Consider the following 17000-nt stretch of genomic DNA (forward strand, 5'->3'; position numbering starts at 1 on the left):
ATATTTATATATATCTATATATCTATATATATAGATATATAGATATATATATATAGAGAGAGAGAGAGAGAGAGAGAGAGAGAGAGAAACAAAATCAATACAAATTTAATATAGATTATCAATATTTTTACTTTTGAAACTTGCATTTTAGAAATTTTATATCGTAGTATTGCAACTTTTCCTTAAGATCTAGAATATTTACACTTCATAATTTATTTTTCTCCGCCATTCACATTTTTGAGTTTCGCCTGTTAAACAATAAAAACTACAAGTCCCAGCATCCCACGCGCCGGACGGATCTTTTCTGTTTTTGTCCCCGCTCGCGACCCTTACGAGGCGTCACGAGTCACTTGAGCGATCATGGGGGAGCCGAAGGAGAATAACAGTTAAGTTTAGCCGGCAACGAACTGTCGTTGATTAAATAAATCGGCGACAGTCCGGCCGGGGCGAGCTACCGGAAGCCATCATGGCCAACATCACGAAGAAGGTGTCGTGGTCCAGCCGGGCCGACGAGTCCGGGGCGACCGGGGAGGGGACGCCGCTGCTCAACGGCTCCGGGCAGCCCAGATACTGCAGACAGGTACCGCTAGCATGTTTTGGTGAAGGCGGCTTCTGTTGTGGGGCGTTTGAAGTTTGGGTGTCACGAGCGTTTGTCTGGCTCGGAATGTGACTGCATGAAAAGTGATCAAATGAATGTTGATTACATTACTTGTTTGATTCAGTTACTTTAAGAAAACAACAATAAGGCTGCACAGAGTTTTATGTTGCTTCCCTTTTCTGTTATATTAAACATTAAGGACACATAGCAACGACCCAACAGCCCTAACTTTAGAGAGGATGAAGGTGAGGATGAGGTCACCTGTGTGTCAGTGTGGCACACACATGTACAGTCTAATAATGCTCAAGTCATACAATCAGGTTTACATAAGACTGAAGGCTTAATACACTAGAAAACATAATACTATTATCATACTTTGATAATGTCATAAGCTACCAGACCTTTTTAGATGAAGTTGTCTATCTTCCTAATATTGAAACTCACGGGGGAAAAACCAACTTCCTTTTTTCCGCCAATGCCACCAGACCCAGTCAGCCACTTCCTGCTCCATCAGGACGAATAATCCCAAATGCACTTCTGACGATAATGTACTTTCTAATAATAATAATATTAATAATAATTCTAACTTAATAATATATATGCGTTGTTTGTCACTCCGATCCGAATCTCAGCATCTGTGTGTTGTTAAAACATCAGCGTAGGAATTGCTACATGTAGTCCTATGTGCGTGTATATTTCTGTTGATGTCTGTGATGTCCTCAGCTGTCTGGAGGCAGTATATTTCAGGTAGGCAGACTCAGCACGGTGGATTTGGAGGAGGAGATATCGGCGGAGGAGGTAAAGTCCAAGCCGGAAACGCCATCGCTCTCTTTCTCTCACTGTCGCTCTGTCGCTCTTTTTTTATCGTCGCTCCACCAAGACCGTCGGCAGCATTCCTCCACGATAATGATAAGAATGACCAACTATCATCCACTATTGTCCTAAAATAACACAAACATGTATCCAGCCACTTGTTGGATGGGGGTTATTTAGAGTTAATTTAATGTGATTCGGCCTCATGCTCAGGCTGAGTTTGTGCACACGTGGAGCCTTCAGGCCTGATTTGTGAGGCGCAGCCTGAGATCAAGTTATTGTACATATTTAATCTCAGTGTCTCCCTGCTGAATACGACTTGTGGGAGATCTGACATAAAAATGACCTGCTGACTCATTCAGCGTGCGTGAAAGACACGTGTTTGGAAACTGTCTGGAGGTTTCCACCGTGATGCATCGCAAATGATGAATCGACCCTGATCCGCTCGGCATTGTGAAGCAGACAAGACCTCATCGAAACCCTCCTGCTGTGAATGCGAAGCCAAACGTGTTTTTAAACAGGTTTGAAACCTGAATCAGGTTTAATCGAGCATATTTGTTTAGCTCTTAGCACAGTTTGAGGTAATCGGGCAACCCCCAAAAAAATCCCATTAAATGCCCCCCAAAAATCCCAACGCGTCAGTTTAATTCAGCTCTTGAGACGCTTGACCCGAGAACAGAATAAAAAGCTTGAGGTCAGCACACAAAGCTTGAAGCTTAGAGACGTTTTAGCTCGACGGGACATCACATCCATTTTCTTCTTCCGTTACGGAAACCATCAGATTCGCCTCCGTTTGCAATACCTGATGGGAACGTGATGCCGTGCATGTTTTTATTTTTGGTTTCCAGTATTTGTTCAGTGACTGTCACTTCCATCATATTTGCTTCTGATTGTGTGGCTGCACGAACGGAGCTTCACATTGCATGTAAATGTGAAACGGGGGCGCTTGTTTTGAATGGCCTGAAGCGATCCGCCTAGTTATTAACGCTCCGATAAAGTCGGTCGCTCTTCAACAACAAATTTCTTTAACGCTCTGTTCTAAATGTTTGTGAATTGCTGCTGTTGTATTTTTAAACGTTTGCTTCCTCGGACGTCGTTGATTTAGTTCCCAGCTCCTCGCAAGCCGCTCACATGATTCCACAGGTCAGAGGTCAGAGGTCAGAGGTCAGGGTTGATTTGAGCGATGTTGTGACTTTTTGTTGTGTTTTTTTCTTCTGTGTTTGTCCCTGCAGGACTCTCTTCGGGGGCGGCTTAAAGAGATCCCTCACAACGAGAAGCTGCTGTCACTTAAATTTGAGGTAAAAACCGTCAAACAGTGCTGATTATTAGACGATAATATCATCTTTTTATTAAAGCCTCATTTGTAAGATGGTGACAACTTGTAGGAGTTTAAAAAAAAAAAGGAATTGCTGAATAAAGGAAGCGATGAAAACCGTAGGAGTCGCTAACACGGGTATAGAAAATGCACTTCATGAAACTGTAACATGGGTGGATGGCAGTAATCCCCTTAAGCAACAGTTGATCAAATCAGCTTTGTATTAACATATTTTCAGTTTGCTATGAACTTGCGGAGATTACTCCAAACATGCACAGTTTTGTCACAAGATCCGTGTTTATCACCTTTTTTTGTTTATTTTAACTGATAATTGTGTTTATTTTATTGTGTGCTATTGCAGAGTCTGGACTATGATAACATTGAGAACCAGCTGTTCCTGGAGGAGGAGAGGAGGATGAGTTACATGGTGAGTAGAGTGGGAATAACCTGAATATATGTCGTACTATCTTACTATTTCTCTCATCTGTCCTCTGCTGTTTGTTTTGTCTCCTGTCCTTTTCCTTCCTTCCTTCCCTCCTTCCTCTTGTACCTTCAGGGTTTCCGCTGTCTGGAGATCAGTCGCTGGGTGGTTTGTGGTCTGATCGGCTTCCTGACCGGCCTCATCGCCTGTTTCATAGACATCGTGGTGGAGGAACTGGCTGGGATCAAATACCGAGTGGTCAAAGAGAGTATCCTGAAGATTTGTACAAGCTGCTCCTCTCGACTATTTTGATAGTTAATACATCTATAATATTATTGAAACTATTCATAAAGCGAAGTGTCAGCTACATGTACAGCTGTTTTAAATGGCACAAATATCCAGTTGTGTTTGCGTTTTGAAGCCACGCGCCGTAAAGACTTTCGAGTTTTTCCCTTGACCTCCGACCCCTCACAGACATCGAGAAGTTCACCGAGGTGGGCGGGCTGTCGATCTCCCTCATCCTCTGGGTTGTCCTCAACTCCATCTTTGTCATGGTGGGGGCCATCATCGTTGCGTGTTTCGAGGTGAGACCTTTAAAAAAAAAAAAAAAAAAAAAAAAAAATGGAATATCATGAGTCGACATGTATTTCAGAGGCCTTCCTCTCGTCTGTGTTTTGATCACATCCCTCCAAGCGGCACAGCGGATTTTAAAGAAGTAAATCAGTTTTGTGTCGCCATTGCAATCCATTCAGAAAGATGAAGAAGTGAAAACTAATTAGCCAATAGCGTGTTTGAACCAGTTTGACTCCAAACAGTGCGTAATCCTGAAATTTATGAAGACCTCTATTCCGGCCCATTCTGGTTAACCAAAGTTTACCCGCTGGTCAGCAGGAGCCGCTGAGGTTTTAGGTTTCCTCTTGGTTCAAAAAAGTGCTTCAGTCAGACTTATTCTCCCCCACAAAGCCAGCTGTTCATGCCACTGCATGTGAAAACCAGAGAGAGATGTCATAATAATAAATACTGTAGTCCTCGATATTCCATCTTTTCCTTCAACATAACTCCTTTTGTTTCTCCTTCGTCTCATCCAGCCCATAGCAGCAGGGAGTGGTATCCCTCAGATCAAGTGTTACCTGAACGGAGTCAAGATTCCCAGGGTGGTACGACTCAAGGTACGCACGCACGCACACACGCACACACACACACACACACACACACACTACACACACTACACACACACACACACTTACACACACTTACACACTTACACTTGAACCACTGTTTTTTGATAAATCTTGTGTCTTTGTCCTTCACAGACCCTGGTGGTGAAAGTGGCCGGGGTTATCTGTTCAGTGGTTGGCGGTCTGGCTGTCGGAAAGGTAAAGTTTCTCTTTAACGCACCTTCAAAATGCTCAACAAATAGACTCCACATGATGGACGCCACGACAGGCGTTTACAGATTTCTCTCATTCATAAAACACACACACTGCACTGTCTTTGCTTTCATAGTGGAAATGTGGGGTTTCGGCAATACATGAAGATCATTTTCAGTCAACGTTGTGCGGATTTAATTTGCGAATGAATGCCAAGTGCCGCTAATAATTCCCCCTCATATCTATCTCCCCTTGTTTACCCACAATCCCTCAGGAAGGGCCCATGATTCACTCTGGTGCTGTTGTAGCTGCCGGGGTCTCACAGGGCAGGAGCACCTCTTTAAAGAAAGACTTCAAGGTGTGTGTGTGTGTGTGTGTGTGTCTCAACAGGAGGATGTATTTACTTTAAGTTGCAGTTGATTTGTTCCAAACACTTCCTGCATTCTTGTTTTACTGATGTTTCCTGTTGTGTACTGTGGACATGTTCTAAAAAGATCTCAATGGTTATAGTGTGTCTCTTGTAATATGTCTTTGATTGTGTTTGTAGATGTTTGAATATTTCCGGAGAGACACTGAAAAACGTGACTTTGTGTCAGCCGGAGCGGCTGCCGGAGTTTCGGCTGCTTTCGGAGCACCAGTCGGTAAATACACAACCGCCTCACTGTATAAACATATAAACATGTGCTTAGTTATTATTCTGAACTAGTTGTGCAGCTGCTGTAATGTCAACAATTCCACTGCAAAGACTGAGTCACCATCAGGTCTATCTGCAAGTCTTAAAAAGGGCTCTTGGCAACTTCACAATAAGTCGAACGTCGAATGCTTCCCGCACCGCGTCTCACTCTCTGGTGTGTTACTGTCAATGTTGACTTACGTGAACCCGTTCACGTGTCAGCTGTCTTGGCACGGAGACTCAGGATCTTTAAAAAAAAATGCTGCTGTGGTTTCTTGACTGTGTTCCTTTTGGCCGACAGGCGGCGTTCTGTTCTCTCTGGAGGAGGGAGCTTCTTTCTGGAACCAGATGCTGACGTGGAGGATAGTAAGTCACATGGTCCCCCCCGCCACCACCAGGAACTCCTTATCAACCACTATGTGATTTAGAGGAAGAGTGATTCGTGTACCTTTTTCTGTCTCACCTGCAGTTCTTTGCCTCCATGATCTCCACCTTCACCCTCAACTTCTTCCTCAGTATCTACCACAAAAACGCAGGAGACCTTTCCAACCCGGGTCTCATCAACTTTGGGCGCTTTGAGAGCGATGTGAGAAACGTTCACGTTATTATACGTTGTGTGTTTTTCCAGCTCCCATATTGTTTGACAGTCGGTGTAAAAGATGCACCTTTGTCCTATTTCAGAGTGTGGCCTACAACCTCTATGAGATTCCCCTGTTCATCATTATGGGAGCTATAGGTAACATCTCTTTAGTGTCTGCAAATATGTTTGATACTCTGCAGGGTGGACCATGAATATAAGAAGAGGAACAGTATATCTGATTCTGTTCCTGTTTTCAACATCCTCTGTGCAGGTGGGTTGCTGGGAGCTCTGTTCAACAAGCTCAACTACTGGCTGACCATCTTCAGGATCAGGTACGGTTTAAAAACGGAAGATCAAAACTCAAACGAACACGAGCATGAAACAAAAGCGTCACCGACCCGAGTTTTAACAGTAAAGGTCACGTGACGATCAGTATGAAGAAGCGCTTTTTGTGTGCCAAGGAAAACAACACGCGCTGGAGTTAAAGACTTTGTCCTCTCACCTGTAAAGGAGACAGGGTGGGGTGCACGATGAGGAAGTCACGACGGGAATGGAGGACGGCTTCTCAGAATGTCAACTTCTTGTGTTTGAGGCGGTTTAGAAATAGTTGCAGAATAACAACAGGTCTAATCGCTGGTAGACAGACTTGTGGTTCGGGACATTTTTATTGATATGCTGTTTGTCAGATATATGAACTATTGATTTAATCAAGAAACATTTCTGTCCATAAAACTACAGCAAATATTTAATAAAAAATAAAAAAAATGCTGAAATGTTTATATGTAAAAAAACAAAACAAGCGCTGATAATTGCGTTGTGATGCATATTAAGAGTTCATGCGGGATCAATTAATTATACATGAAAAGGTGATTTGAGATAAGCTCCAGAGTGCACTTTTTTAAAATATTTAAAAATAAGATATCCTGCCCTTGTTTTTCTTTTAAATGTGTATATTCATAGTATGTTTATGGTGATATCCCTACAAGAGATGCAACCTAAAGGGTCAAAGGATTCACTGGGTTTGCATGATGAGGAGCGCTTTATGAACAGTTCCTCAGCCATCAGAATAGTATGAGTGTTTCATAAATATGTTAAATGTTGCGTCAGGTGCTTGCAAAGCTTTTATTAAACAAACGAGTACAACGGTGAGAGGAAACAAAACACACTCATGTTTGTGTGACTTTGTTCAGCATGAACTGGAAATTAATATAATGAGGTTAATTTCCTGATGTCTGGTATTTTCATATTCAGCATTCTGACACAGTGAGCGAGCACGAAGAATAAAGTCTCTATTTGTGTCACGTTTTGTGATTCGATCTCACTTTGCATTCAAAGAGACGCGGCGCAAGAGGAACACAGTCAGATTGGGAAGGGAAGCTTTTGTTTCTGTTGCACCCGGAGCTTCTTCGTTACCAGGGAAGGTCCACACCGAGGACCAAGAACGCGTCGACATGTCCGGATAATTAAACTCATTATGTGAAGGATGTGTGTGTGTGTGTGTGTGTGTGTGTGTTCCAGTTATGTTCATCGCCCTGGTTTACAAGTGATGGAGGCCATGCTGGTTGCTGCGGTGACCGCGACTGTTTCCTTCACCATGATCTACTTCTCTGACGACTGTCAGCCTCTGGGGCCTGATCACACTGAAGAGTACCCACTGCAGGTACACACACACACACACACACACACACACACACACACACACACACTGTTAAATGTCCCCTATGTCATGAAATACACTCAAAATTAGGGAAGTCACAGTTACGTGGGGCCACAAGCAGTTGCTTATCGTGTCCCCCTCAGGATCAAGTGTAACTGCACCGGTGACCCTTTTGACCTCACATCGAGCACCATCGGGTCAACAGATTAAAAAAAAAAAAAAAAGCTTCAACAAGAACAGAAAAGCACTCTTTGTGTCTCCTCTTCTCTCTCAAATTGAGTCACTTTCTGTTTCTCTCTCTCTCAGTTGTTCTGTGCAGATGGAGAGTATAACTCCATGGCAACGACCTTCTTCAACACTCCAGAGAGAAGTGTTCGTAGTCTCTTCCACAACCAGCCAGGTAAAACGTGTGCACCAGCCATTTTCTTCTTCCTGTTAATTTAGGTGGAAAGAAACAAGCTCATATCTCTCTCTCTCAGGAACCTACAACCCTTTGACCCTGGGGTTGTTCACTGTGACTTATTTCTTCTTGGCGTGTTGGACCTACGGCCTGACTGTGTCTGCTGGAGTCTTCATCCCGTCTCTGCTGATCGGAGCAGCCTGGGGACGGTTGTTTGGAATCCTGCTGGCCTCCATCACCGCGACCGGCTCGGTGTGTGTGTGTGTGTGTGTGTGTGTGTGTGTTACACTTCGCTCTGTAGGATGAGGACAATATGACTCATTGACAACAGACTATATTATGGTGGAATTAAAGTCCAAGGACTTTGATTTAATGACCTCAATGAGACCGGGTTTGTCAATCTTAAGACCTCGTTTCTCATCACTCTTAATGCCGGTCTCGGTATTTTTGTGATTTTTGCGTCTGATGATTGCTTTTTTTATATGCAGATGATTATACCAGATATATATCATCAAAATGAGGGAAGTAATGATTATTTATTGATGTCAAAATAGTTGTTGCGCTAAAAAACATGAAATCTGACGGTTGAACTTGATAGTCGCTTCCTTAATCGTACTGATTGATCGTATACAATTGGTCAGAAACTTGTGCAAGGAATAACATGCAGGATTAGATCAGGATCGCATTTCAAAGTGACACAACTGTACTTACGACATCTCAATAATCAGAATACAGAAGTGGAAGTAAAAACTGTTCTTTTTTCCCCTTTTTAACTAAACTAATATTCCATGTGTGTGTTTTGTTAGATCTGGACTGACTCTGGTAAATACGCCCTGATCGGAGCTGCAGCTCAGTTAGGTGAGTAACGTTCAGCTTCACCTTGTTAGTGGTTTTTAAAAAATTAGTTTTGCTTATAAGAAAGTGACCATATTGGTGACGCAACATGTTAATATCTATTAGATTTAGATAACGGAGGAATGTTTAGCAGCTGTGATGACCCCGCTGATCTTCACAGGTGGCATAGTGAGGATGACTCTCAGCTTGACTGTCATCATGGTGGAAGCTACGGGAAACGTCACGTACGGTCTTCCCATCATGCTCGTCCTCATGACAGCCAAGATCGTAGGAGACTATTTTGTGGAGGTGAGTCAAAGACGAACACAATGTCGTCCTTAATCCTAGCGCGGGTTTTCAGTATGAAACGCACAGAACAGTGAAGGATGTTGATTGCCAGCATAATTATACTAAGATAAAAATATAGAGTGCATACTGTATATTGTTGGGTCAGAGTCTGTGATGGTTCTCTTGCCGCTCCAGGGTCTGTACGATATCCACATCAAGCTGCAGAGCGTTCCCTTCCTGCACTGGGATGCTCCTGCCACCTCCCACTGGTTGACCGCCAGGTGAGGTCCTCTGTGTTCGTGGCTGGCTGAGCGAGAGTCATGTTGACTGGATGATTGTTTACATTCAATTCAATCTGACTTTTGTCAGTCAGCTTCTCTCATTCTTTGCTTTTTTTCTCCTCCTCATTGTCTTGTTACTTTTCTCTTAATTCTGTTATTAAGGCACCAGAGAACCTCTCAGAAATGCTCTTAGTTCATAGACCAGTCTGGCCTCCTCACGTCCTCTGGTTCTGTTTCACAAAGCAGAATAAGAACATTTGGTGGTAATCATAATACCCCAAGCTGAAGAACGACCTTTCAGAGGATCTCAGAGTAGATGAAAATAGTTTAAACAATTTTTTTAAACGGAAACTAAAAACCCATCTACTCAGTCTGGTATAAATTGTTTTATGTAGTAACAATTTATTTATGCTTTCTAATGTTGTGTTTTTTATTAATATAGCTTGTTATTAAGTCTGACTGTATACAGTGTCTTTTTTATGCTCTGGTTTTAGTATTTCTACATATTTTATTTCAATCTTAATTTTACTTATAAATATTGTACTCTTTAACATTATCATTTTATTCAGTGTTGTATTGTATCTAGTCTTTTTATTATTTTTCATTTATTATTTTTATTTATTTTTTATTCAGTCCTAAGTTTATTAATTAATTAATGTATCCATTATTTATTAACTTAATTAAGTGTGCATTAGTCTCTATGAGGTCAATCATTTCTGAAGCTATATATATATATATTATATTATTATTTTAAATGTATTAATTATAACTGGATTGTTCCCCCTTCTCCCAGAGAGGTAATGAGTTCGCCAGTCACCTGCTTGAACAGGATAGAGAAGGTGGGAACCATTGTGGACATCCTTAGCAACACATCCACCAATCACAACGGCTTCCCGGTCGTCATACAGGGTGCCGACGGTGACGAGGTATTGTATTGATGCTTAAGACCAAAGATAATTAGCAGCCGTTAAATGTGGGGAAGTACTGATTAGAATCCGGTGGTCAAATGTCACAAAACACATTGTTGTCAAGAATTATGACAGTTACATGCTCACAGTTTCACACATTAATCTAAGGGAATAAACATAATTAACAAATTACTTTTGCTCTCCTCCCCCGTTCAGCCATCGAAGCTCTGCGGCCTCATCCTCCGCTCTCAGCTCATTGTTCTTCTCAAGCACAAGGTAACATCAGGTTGACAACATTTTCACATCTCCCATTGGGACAATTTAAATGTAATCTGGTCCCCGGGTTTGCTCCGGCATCTTGTCCCGCCAGGTGTTCGTGGAGCTGGCCCGGTCCCGGCTGACCCTGAGGAAGCTCCAGCTGAAGGACTTCAGGGACGCCTACCCCCGCTTCCCCCCGATCCAGAGCATCCACGTCTCCCAGGACGAGAGGGAGTGCATGATGGACCTCACCGAGTTCATGAACGCAACGCCTTACACAGTACCACAGGTAACACACACACACACACACACACACACACACACACTCAATATAATTGAGTTATGGGAAAAAAGAAGAAGAAATATGAATATAATAGAAATATGAGGTTTTTTCCCCGACAGTGACGATGTTGCAAATGTTTATTTATCAAATCTTATGTTCTTTGTGTTTCTACCTTTTTTTTTTTTCTCTCTCTTTTTTGTGAAAGTATATTATTGAATGAAGCTGAACTCAAATGAAGCGCTTTGTTTGCAGGACACTTCTCTGCCTCGTGTGTTCAAGCTGTTCAGAGCGCTGGGACTCAGACACCTGGTGGTGGTGGATGATGAGAACCGGGTAAGAGGGGGGGCGGGTTTCTGTCCCTCCCAGATGGTCTTTTTACTTCATTTCCTCCATGGGATTGTTTCTGAATGCCATGATGATTATGATGATGATGATGATGCTCCAAAGTCACATTTGCTTTGTGACTCTTCAGGTGGTCGGACTGGTGACCAGGAAGGACTTGGCCAGATATCACCTGGGCAAACACGGACTGGAGGAGCTTCAGCTGGCCCAGACATAGTACACACACACACACACACACACACACACACGCGCCATGAACTCTGACCTCTCGTAAGCTGTTCTCTACGAGCTGTGTAGCTCTATTGCAGGACACCATCAAAGGCCCAAGAGGTCGCCATTAATCTTTGAAGCTATAATGGTCACCATGACAACACAAGGAAACTTCACCTTTTTTTTTATGTTGTGTTCACGCCAACTGAGAAGCAAATTTTTTTGCGGCATGAACCCCTGCCCAAAAACAGAAGAGATTTTCGCTTTTATTTAATTGCAGAAAACAAAATAAAAAAGGATGATAAAATACATAATGAAGCCGATTTGTAAAAAAAGGCTGAATTTATGTTTCGTCCTGTCTTGCCGACAAGCAAACGGCTTTTTTAAAATGCTTGTTTTCTGAGCGCCGTTCGGATCGACCTGTGCACGTTTCCATTAACTCTTTATCAACACGCGGCATGACGCCATCTGCGAGGCGCTAACGTAGAACTCTGACCACAGACGGCTACAAGACCCGTTTCCTCTTTGTTGCGCGAGAGGTTCACTTCGTGTTTGGCGTCGACGCAACAATAATTGTTTTACTTTGAAAGGATTCTGACTTCTATTATTGTCATCACAGTTTGATCACTGGGCTTTTTTTTTAACCCTTTTTTGTTCTTTTGGTCTTATGCAAATAATACTAATGTGTCATGGGACAGAAGAGAAAATATTTGCCTTATTGCAGGATTTTAAATTGTACTTGTACATATATTCACGGACCTCACTCCAGATATTTTAGGTATGTGGTCAAGTTAAATCAGAATGACAGGATCTTTTCAAAATAAAACTGCCCCTTCTTCCACTCTGTTCTCCGACGTATGCAGTGATGTATCTTCAAACTATTCAGACGAACGCTTCTCGCTTATTAAACTGAAGACATTTAGAATTTTTTTTTTTTGAGCGAGTGTTAATGGCTTTTATTTTTTCTGTTGTAGTTTTTGCACTGAGCGAATGCGGTTATTTATTGATTATTGTATTTTAAGTGTGTGGTTTGGGCAATCGCGTCCATCAGAGTTTTCACAAATCCCATAATTCAAGATTATGACGGCTTCTGATAATTTTAGCCTGGAGGCGATCAGAGAGGTCTTTACTGAGCTCATATATACTGTATATGTATATATATATTTGTACTACTGTCGGTAAAAACATGGATTGATACTCGCAGGTAGCAACGTCATTTTTAACACTTCCATATGTTTGCACTTTGGCCGGAACTACTGAAAAGAAAACCTTTTTTTAATGAGAAATACCCACAAGTATCCCTTAATGAAGCTCTCCGTATGAATGTAAATGTTACCGCAGATCTTCCGTTGGAGCCGTTTATTCCTGACTTCCTCTCGTCAGATCAACACACAATTTGTAAAAGAAAATAAATTTCAATAAATTTCTTTCTTTTTTTGTTCCTTTGTGCAATTCATAGGTTTTACTCTGATTTTGTCTCTGTTGTGTTTTTGTTGTACAGTTCTAGGTAACATGGACTATGCTCTATTTTATAACTACTGGATAAGCCTTTTGTTAATTAATAAAAATTGAAATCCTCTCTATTGTTAAATGACGTGTTTTGATTTGTTGATGGTCCACATTTAAACCTTTTTTAGTTTTTTTTTTAAAAAGATGTTTGATCTCCACAGTATTGATTTGAAAAGTTTGACAATCGCATGTTATCGACAAACACTCATATTCATACAGGTCGTCATTCAAAGTGAACAAACATATTTTAAAAGTCTTTCATCAGAGCTTCGTGTGGGGGGGTAAAACTCACCTCAGCGTGCCAGAATCAAACCTGTGGCAGAGAATCGTCACCACTAGATGTCAGAAAAGGGCCAGATGTAAATACATGATCATTGAACCCAAACATGCCAAGTTACTTATTTAAATATAACAAGTTTGAATCACCCGCTTGTTGTTGCACTACATTTAAATTCTCAAAGTTCACTGTGTAAGTGTTACTGGAAAATGTACTTTAAATTCATTCCACTGGATACTGTTGCTGCTGCTTTAAAAAAAAAAATATGTATATGTAAATGTATGTGTGTGTGTGTATATATATTAATATATATAATCTGCGTGTGTGTGGTTAAAGTTAAACATAACTAAGAAATCTATTTTTAAATCTCGACATTTGTGTTTTTCTTCAAAAGAGTTGAAATAACAATACAAGTTAAAAAAACAACCACTTTTTAATTCTACTGCTGAAATGGGACAGAAGTAACTTAAGTTTTAATGGATGCGTATGAGGGCAAAAGTGTGACGTTTCTCTGTAAAAACAAAAGAGCCCAAGTCCAGAGGTTTCTCCCCCTGTGTGTGTGTGTGTGTGTGTGTGTTTAGTTACAGAGTGTGCATAGTTTACCATCAAATAATATTGCGTCCTGTTATCGCTAAAACCATCTTCCATAATCTCCTCCACCTTTTTTCTGATGAATTGAGTCAAATACGTGCGCGTGAAACCAACGCCACCGCTCATTCCTCCATCCCACCGACAAACTTGATTACCGCCCCCGATTACCTCCATGCAATACTCCATTCAATCACTCCTCGACAAACACCTTTTGTGTTTATTGGTTCGGCGTTGCCCTCGATGGACTGGCGGCCTGTCCAGGGTGTCCCCTGCCTTCGCCCTATGTCAGCTGGGATAGGCTCCAGCGCCCCCGCGACCCTAATGAGGATAAGCGGTATTGAAAATGGATGGATGGATGGATGGTTCGGCGTTGCTCGGCGACCACCTTTTTTTTTCTTTTTCTTTTTTAAAAACCACATTGAATTAGTATTCATTCCCTCAGAGAATTAGCGTCTGGGTTTATTCAGTCTGAGTCAGGCGGTTGTGGGCCCAACGGACCCCAAATGGGTCGCGTTATTCTTTCCACACTAAGTGGAGATAAACGCACGCCTCCCAATATGCTGTCGGGAGGGGGGGGAATTAAATAAAACCATTTAGACTTTTCTTATGCACGCAGTGTGTCGCTTACATACTGTATCTGTGTGTGAGAGAGGAAGCAATTACCGTAGCTCATGTACCCGACGCCTAATGGAATAACTTACCAAATCACTGCAGATTACACTTGCACGCCCGTGTGATATCAGCCCCCGAATTCAATTTGAGGTGTGTTACTGTATATCGGAGATGACGGGAGATCTTTTCTTTAAAATAACCTTTTGATTTTGTGAACAGCAAGAGAGACAACACGCAGTATTTTCTACCTTTTTTTTTTTATGTATTTTTTCTGTGTCTGAATCAAACAAACAAGTTCAGGTCTATCTGGTAACTCAGAGATTCAAAGTATTTCCCAAAAATGTCAATCTATTGCATTGATCTATCAATCTATTTGCATGCATATTTTTAGATTTAATTGTGTTGAACATTGTTAATACGTCTTTGTTCACACTGTTGTCATAACACCCAGCTCTCTTTATATATATATATATATATATATATATACATATATATATATATATGTATATATATACATATATATGTGGATATATATATATATATATATACATATATGTATGTGTATGTGTATATATATGTATGTATATGCATGTATGTATATATATGTGTATGTATGTATATGTGTATATATACATATATATATATATATATATATATATATATATGTATATATACATATATATGGAAAAATGGCTGTAATTCTTGAACAGTTAATGCCATTATTTTGTTATGTGCGTTGAAATAAAGCTGAAAGCCGACACTTCAACCACATATCGACTGCTTTATTTAAGAATCCATTGCAGTCGAGTAAATATGACAATTGTCTCACAGTCCAAATGCTTATGGCCCTGACTGTATATATATTTTGTGGGTATTTAAAATTAAAATCATAAACCATGAATAAATTAAAATGAATGTAAATCATCTGCTGATATCGTGGTCCCGTGCATCACGTGCACTGTGAGTTTAATAGTGAAGCTGGAGCTGTTGGCTTGGTGTTATGAAGATAAGTCGTGCCCTCAGCAGGTCGTCGGCCTGCAGCGGTTCAGCTCTTTCCTGTTGGAGTAAAAGCGTGTCAGCTCTGTGTCACCCCCCCGGGGGGGTCCTCACGCTGAGACGCTCTTTATGACGCCGTCCTTGTTCAAGCGCTTATTTTATTGATGCCACTCATTCCACCGGGTACCCTTGCCGCCGCCACTGCTGATTTATATTTCTGTAAAGCAATATGAATGTAATGGGCGAGGGCCCCCGCTTGCTTGAGGACAGAAGGGAGAGAGACCCTCTGCTGACGGGGGCCGGCGCCATTAAATCACTTTTACTGCCCGTTAAACGTTTTAAAATGATGGATTTGTACAACGAGGAGATGGAATTTTGCCAGTTTGAAGGATTTTCGGTCGATTGTGTGTACCGAGATATATATTTTTTTATTGCCTCGGGATTATGTAATTGTGTTCATAAAGCCATGACGACGTGCACTTTTGATACACAAAAAAAAAAAAACATTAATTTCTAGGAGCATGTTTTATATTTTGGACACTTGCCTGTTTGTTTGCTGTTCAACACGATCGATTTTCATCTTAAAAAAATAATAAATAAACCTCCAAAGATGCTGGATGCACAAAAATTACGCGCCAATAATCATTATCTTTTATTAATGACTTACAGTTGTTTACTCTGGAAACCTAAGGAGACTGAAGAACGTGAATCTAAAACATTTATATGACCAGGACTGATATATTATTTAATAAAAAGACCTGTATTGACCCAAATATATTGGTCCATCTCAATAGCTCCTCTCTGTTTTCTGCTGGCGAGGAGACACACTTAGTCTCTCCTCTTCCTCATGTGTTTATTTATTTATTTTTTCATTTTCTCACCAACCACACGACGTCCCTCATTTATCAAACTGGCCCATTTCACTAATGTCTGTTTCCTGACTTTCAACATTAATTGTAATGCGACCAAGAAAATCTGGGTCAGCTCACGATTGGAATGTGGAATTTGTCTGGAATATGTGGACTATACCACCAAACGCATTTCTGTATTTATGGATGTAAATGTATATTATTATATCATCTGAGATAGAGAGAGAGAGAGAGAGAGAGAGAAGTTGTCCCACACACCGGCCTACATGACAGCTGCACAATCTCTGAATGACAGACTAACTGTGTGTGTGTGTGTGTGTGTGTGTGTGTGTGTGTGTGTGTGTGTGTGTGTCTGAAGTGGGAGAAGCAGCTCCTTTTTGTATTCAGAACTATCACCGATGAAGGGAACGCAAAGAAAAAAGACGAAATGATGAAGCAGAAAAAGATGAAGTGGTAAAAGAGATGAGAGTGGGAGTCATGATTGGAGCATACTGCTGACAGGGTGTGGTCACTAAAAGACAGAGGGAGATGAAGAGGGGTGTGTGGGGGGGGGGGGGGGGGGGAGATAAATAGAGATACAGAGAGAGTGATGGCGTGACACAGTGATGAATGGGTGAAGGGAGAGGGGACACCGCATGAGGATTTGTATAAGTGATGAAAAATGAAGAGATATATAAAAGCATGAAAGAGTTGATGTGTGTGTGTGTGTGTGTGGGGGGGAGGGGGTGCGTGAGAAGGAATGAGGAGGCGAGGAAGAGTGCACGAGGGAGGGAAGGAGAGAGGAGGGGGGGGGGGGTAAAGGATGAGCTCATTGCAGTTGCTGGGAGGAGGAGGAGGGGAGAGATGGGGAGGGGTTCGTTTGCTCGACTGCGAATCGATAGACAGCGTCTGAGTAGCGCACACACACACGCACAC

The 17000-nt window shown here is 41.5% G+C and overlaps 1 protein-coding gene across 2 annotated transcripts; it reads left to right on the forward strand.

The window, feature by feature from the left end:
• The first annotated feature begins 295 nt into the window (after positions 1-295).
• Positions 296-12810, forward strand: clcn7 (chloride channel 7). 2 transcript variants are annotated; one of them, XM_034539310.1, is made up of 25 exons: positions 323-580; positions 1322-1396; positions 2644-2709; positions 3088-3153; positions 3283-3415; positions 3622-3731; positions 4236-4316; positions 4461-4523; positions 4792-4875; positions 5065-5158; positions 5492-5556; positions 5660-5776; positions 5872-5926; positions 6042-6102; positions 7289-7430; positions 7734-7827; positions 7907-8079; positions 8634-8685; positions 8843-8970; positions 9145-9230; positions 10024-10156; positions 10355-10414; positions 10509-10685; positions 10932-11012; positions 11152-12810. In XM_034539310.1, the coding sequence occupies exons 1-25, from the start codon at positions 467-469 to the stop codon at positions 11236-11238; spliced, it is 2397 nt and encodes a 798-aa protein (XP_034395201.1). In that variant the 5' UTR covers positions 323-466; the 3' UTR covers positions 11239-12810. The 2 variants fall into 2 exon arrangements, with proteins under 2 accessions (XP_034395202.1, XP_034395201.1); XM_034539311.1 differs by lacking the exon at positions 1322-1396 and having other exon boundaries at positions 296-580.
• The last annotated feature ends 4190 nt before the right edge of the window (positions 12811-17000 follow it).

This window comes from Cyclopterus lumpus, chromosome 8 (assembly GCF_009769545.1).
Source record: "Cyclopterus lumpus isolate fCycLum1 chromosome 8, fCycLum1.pri, whole genome shotgun sequence".
Lineage (NCBI taxonomy): Eukaryota > Metazoa > Chordata > Actinopteri > Perciformes > Cyclopteridae > Cyclopterus > Cyclopterus lumpus.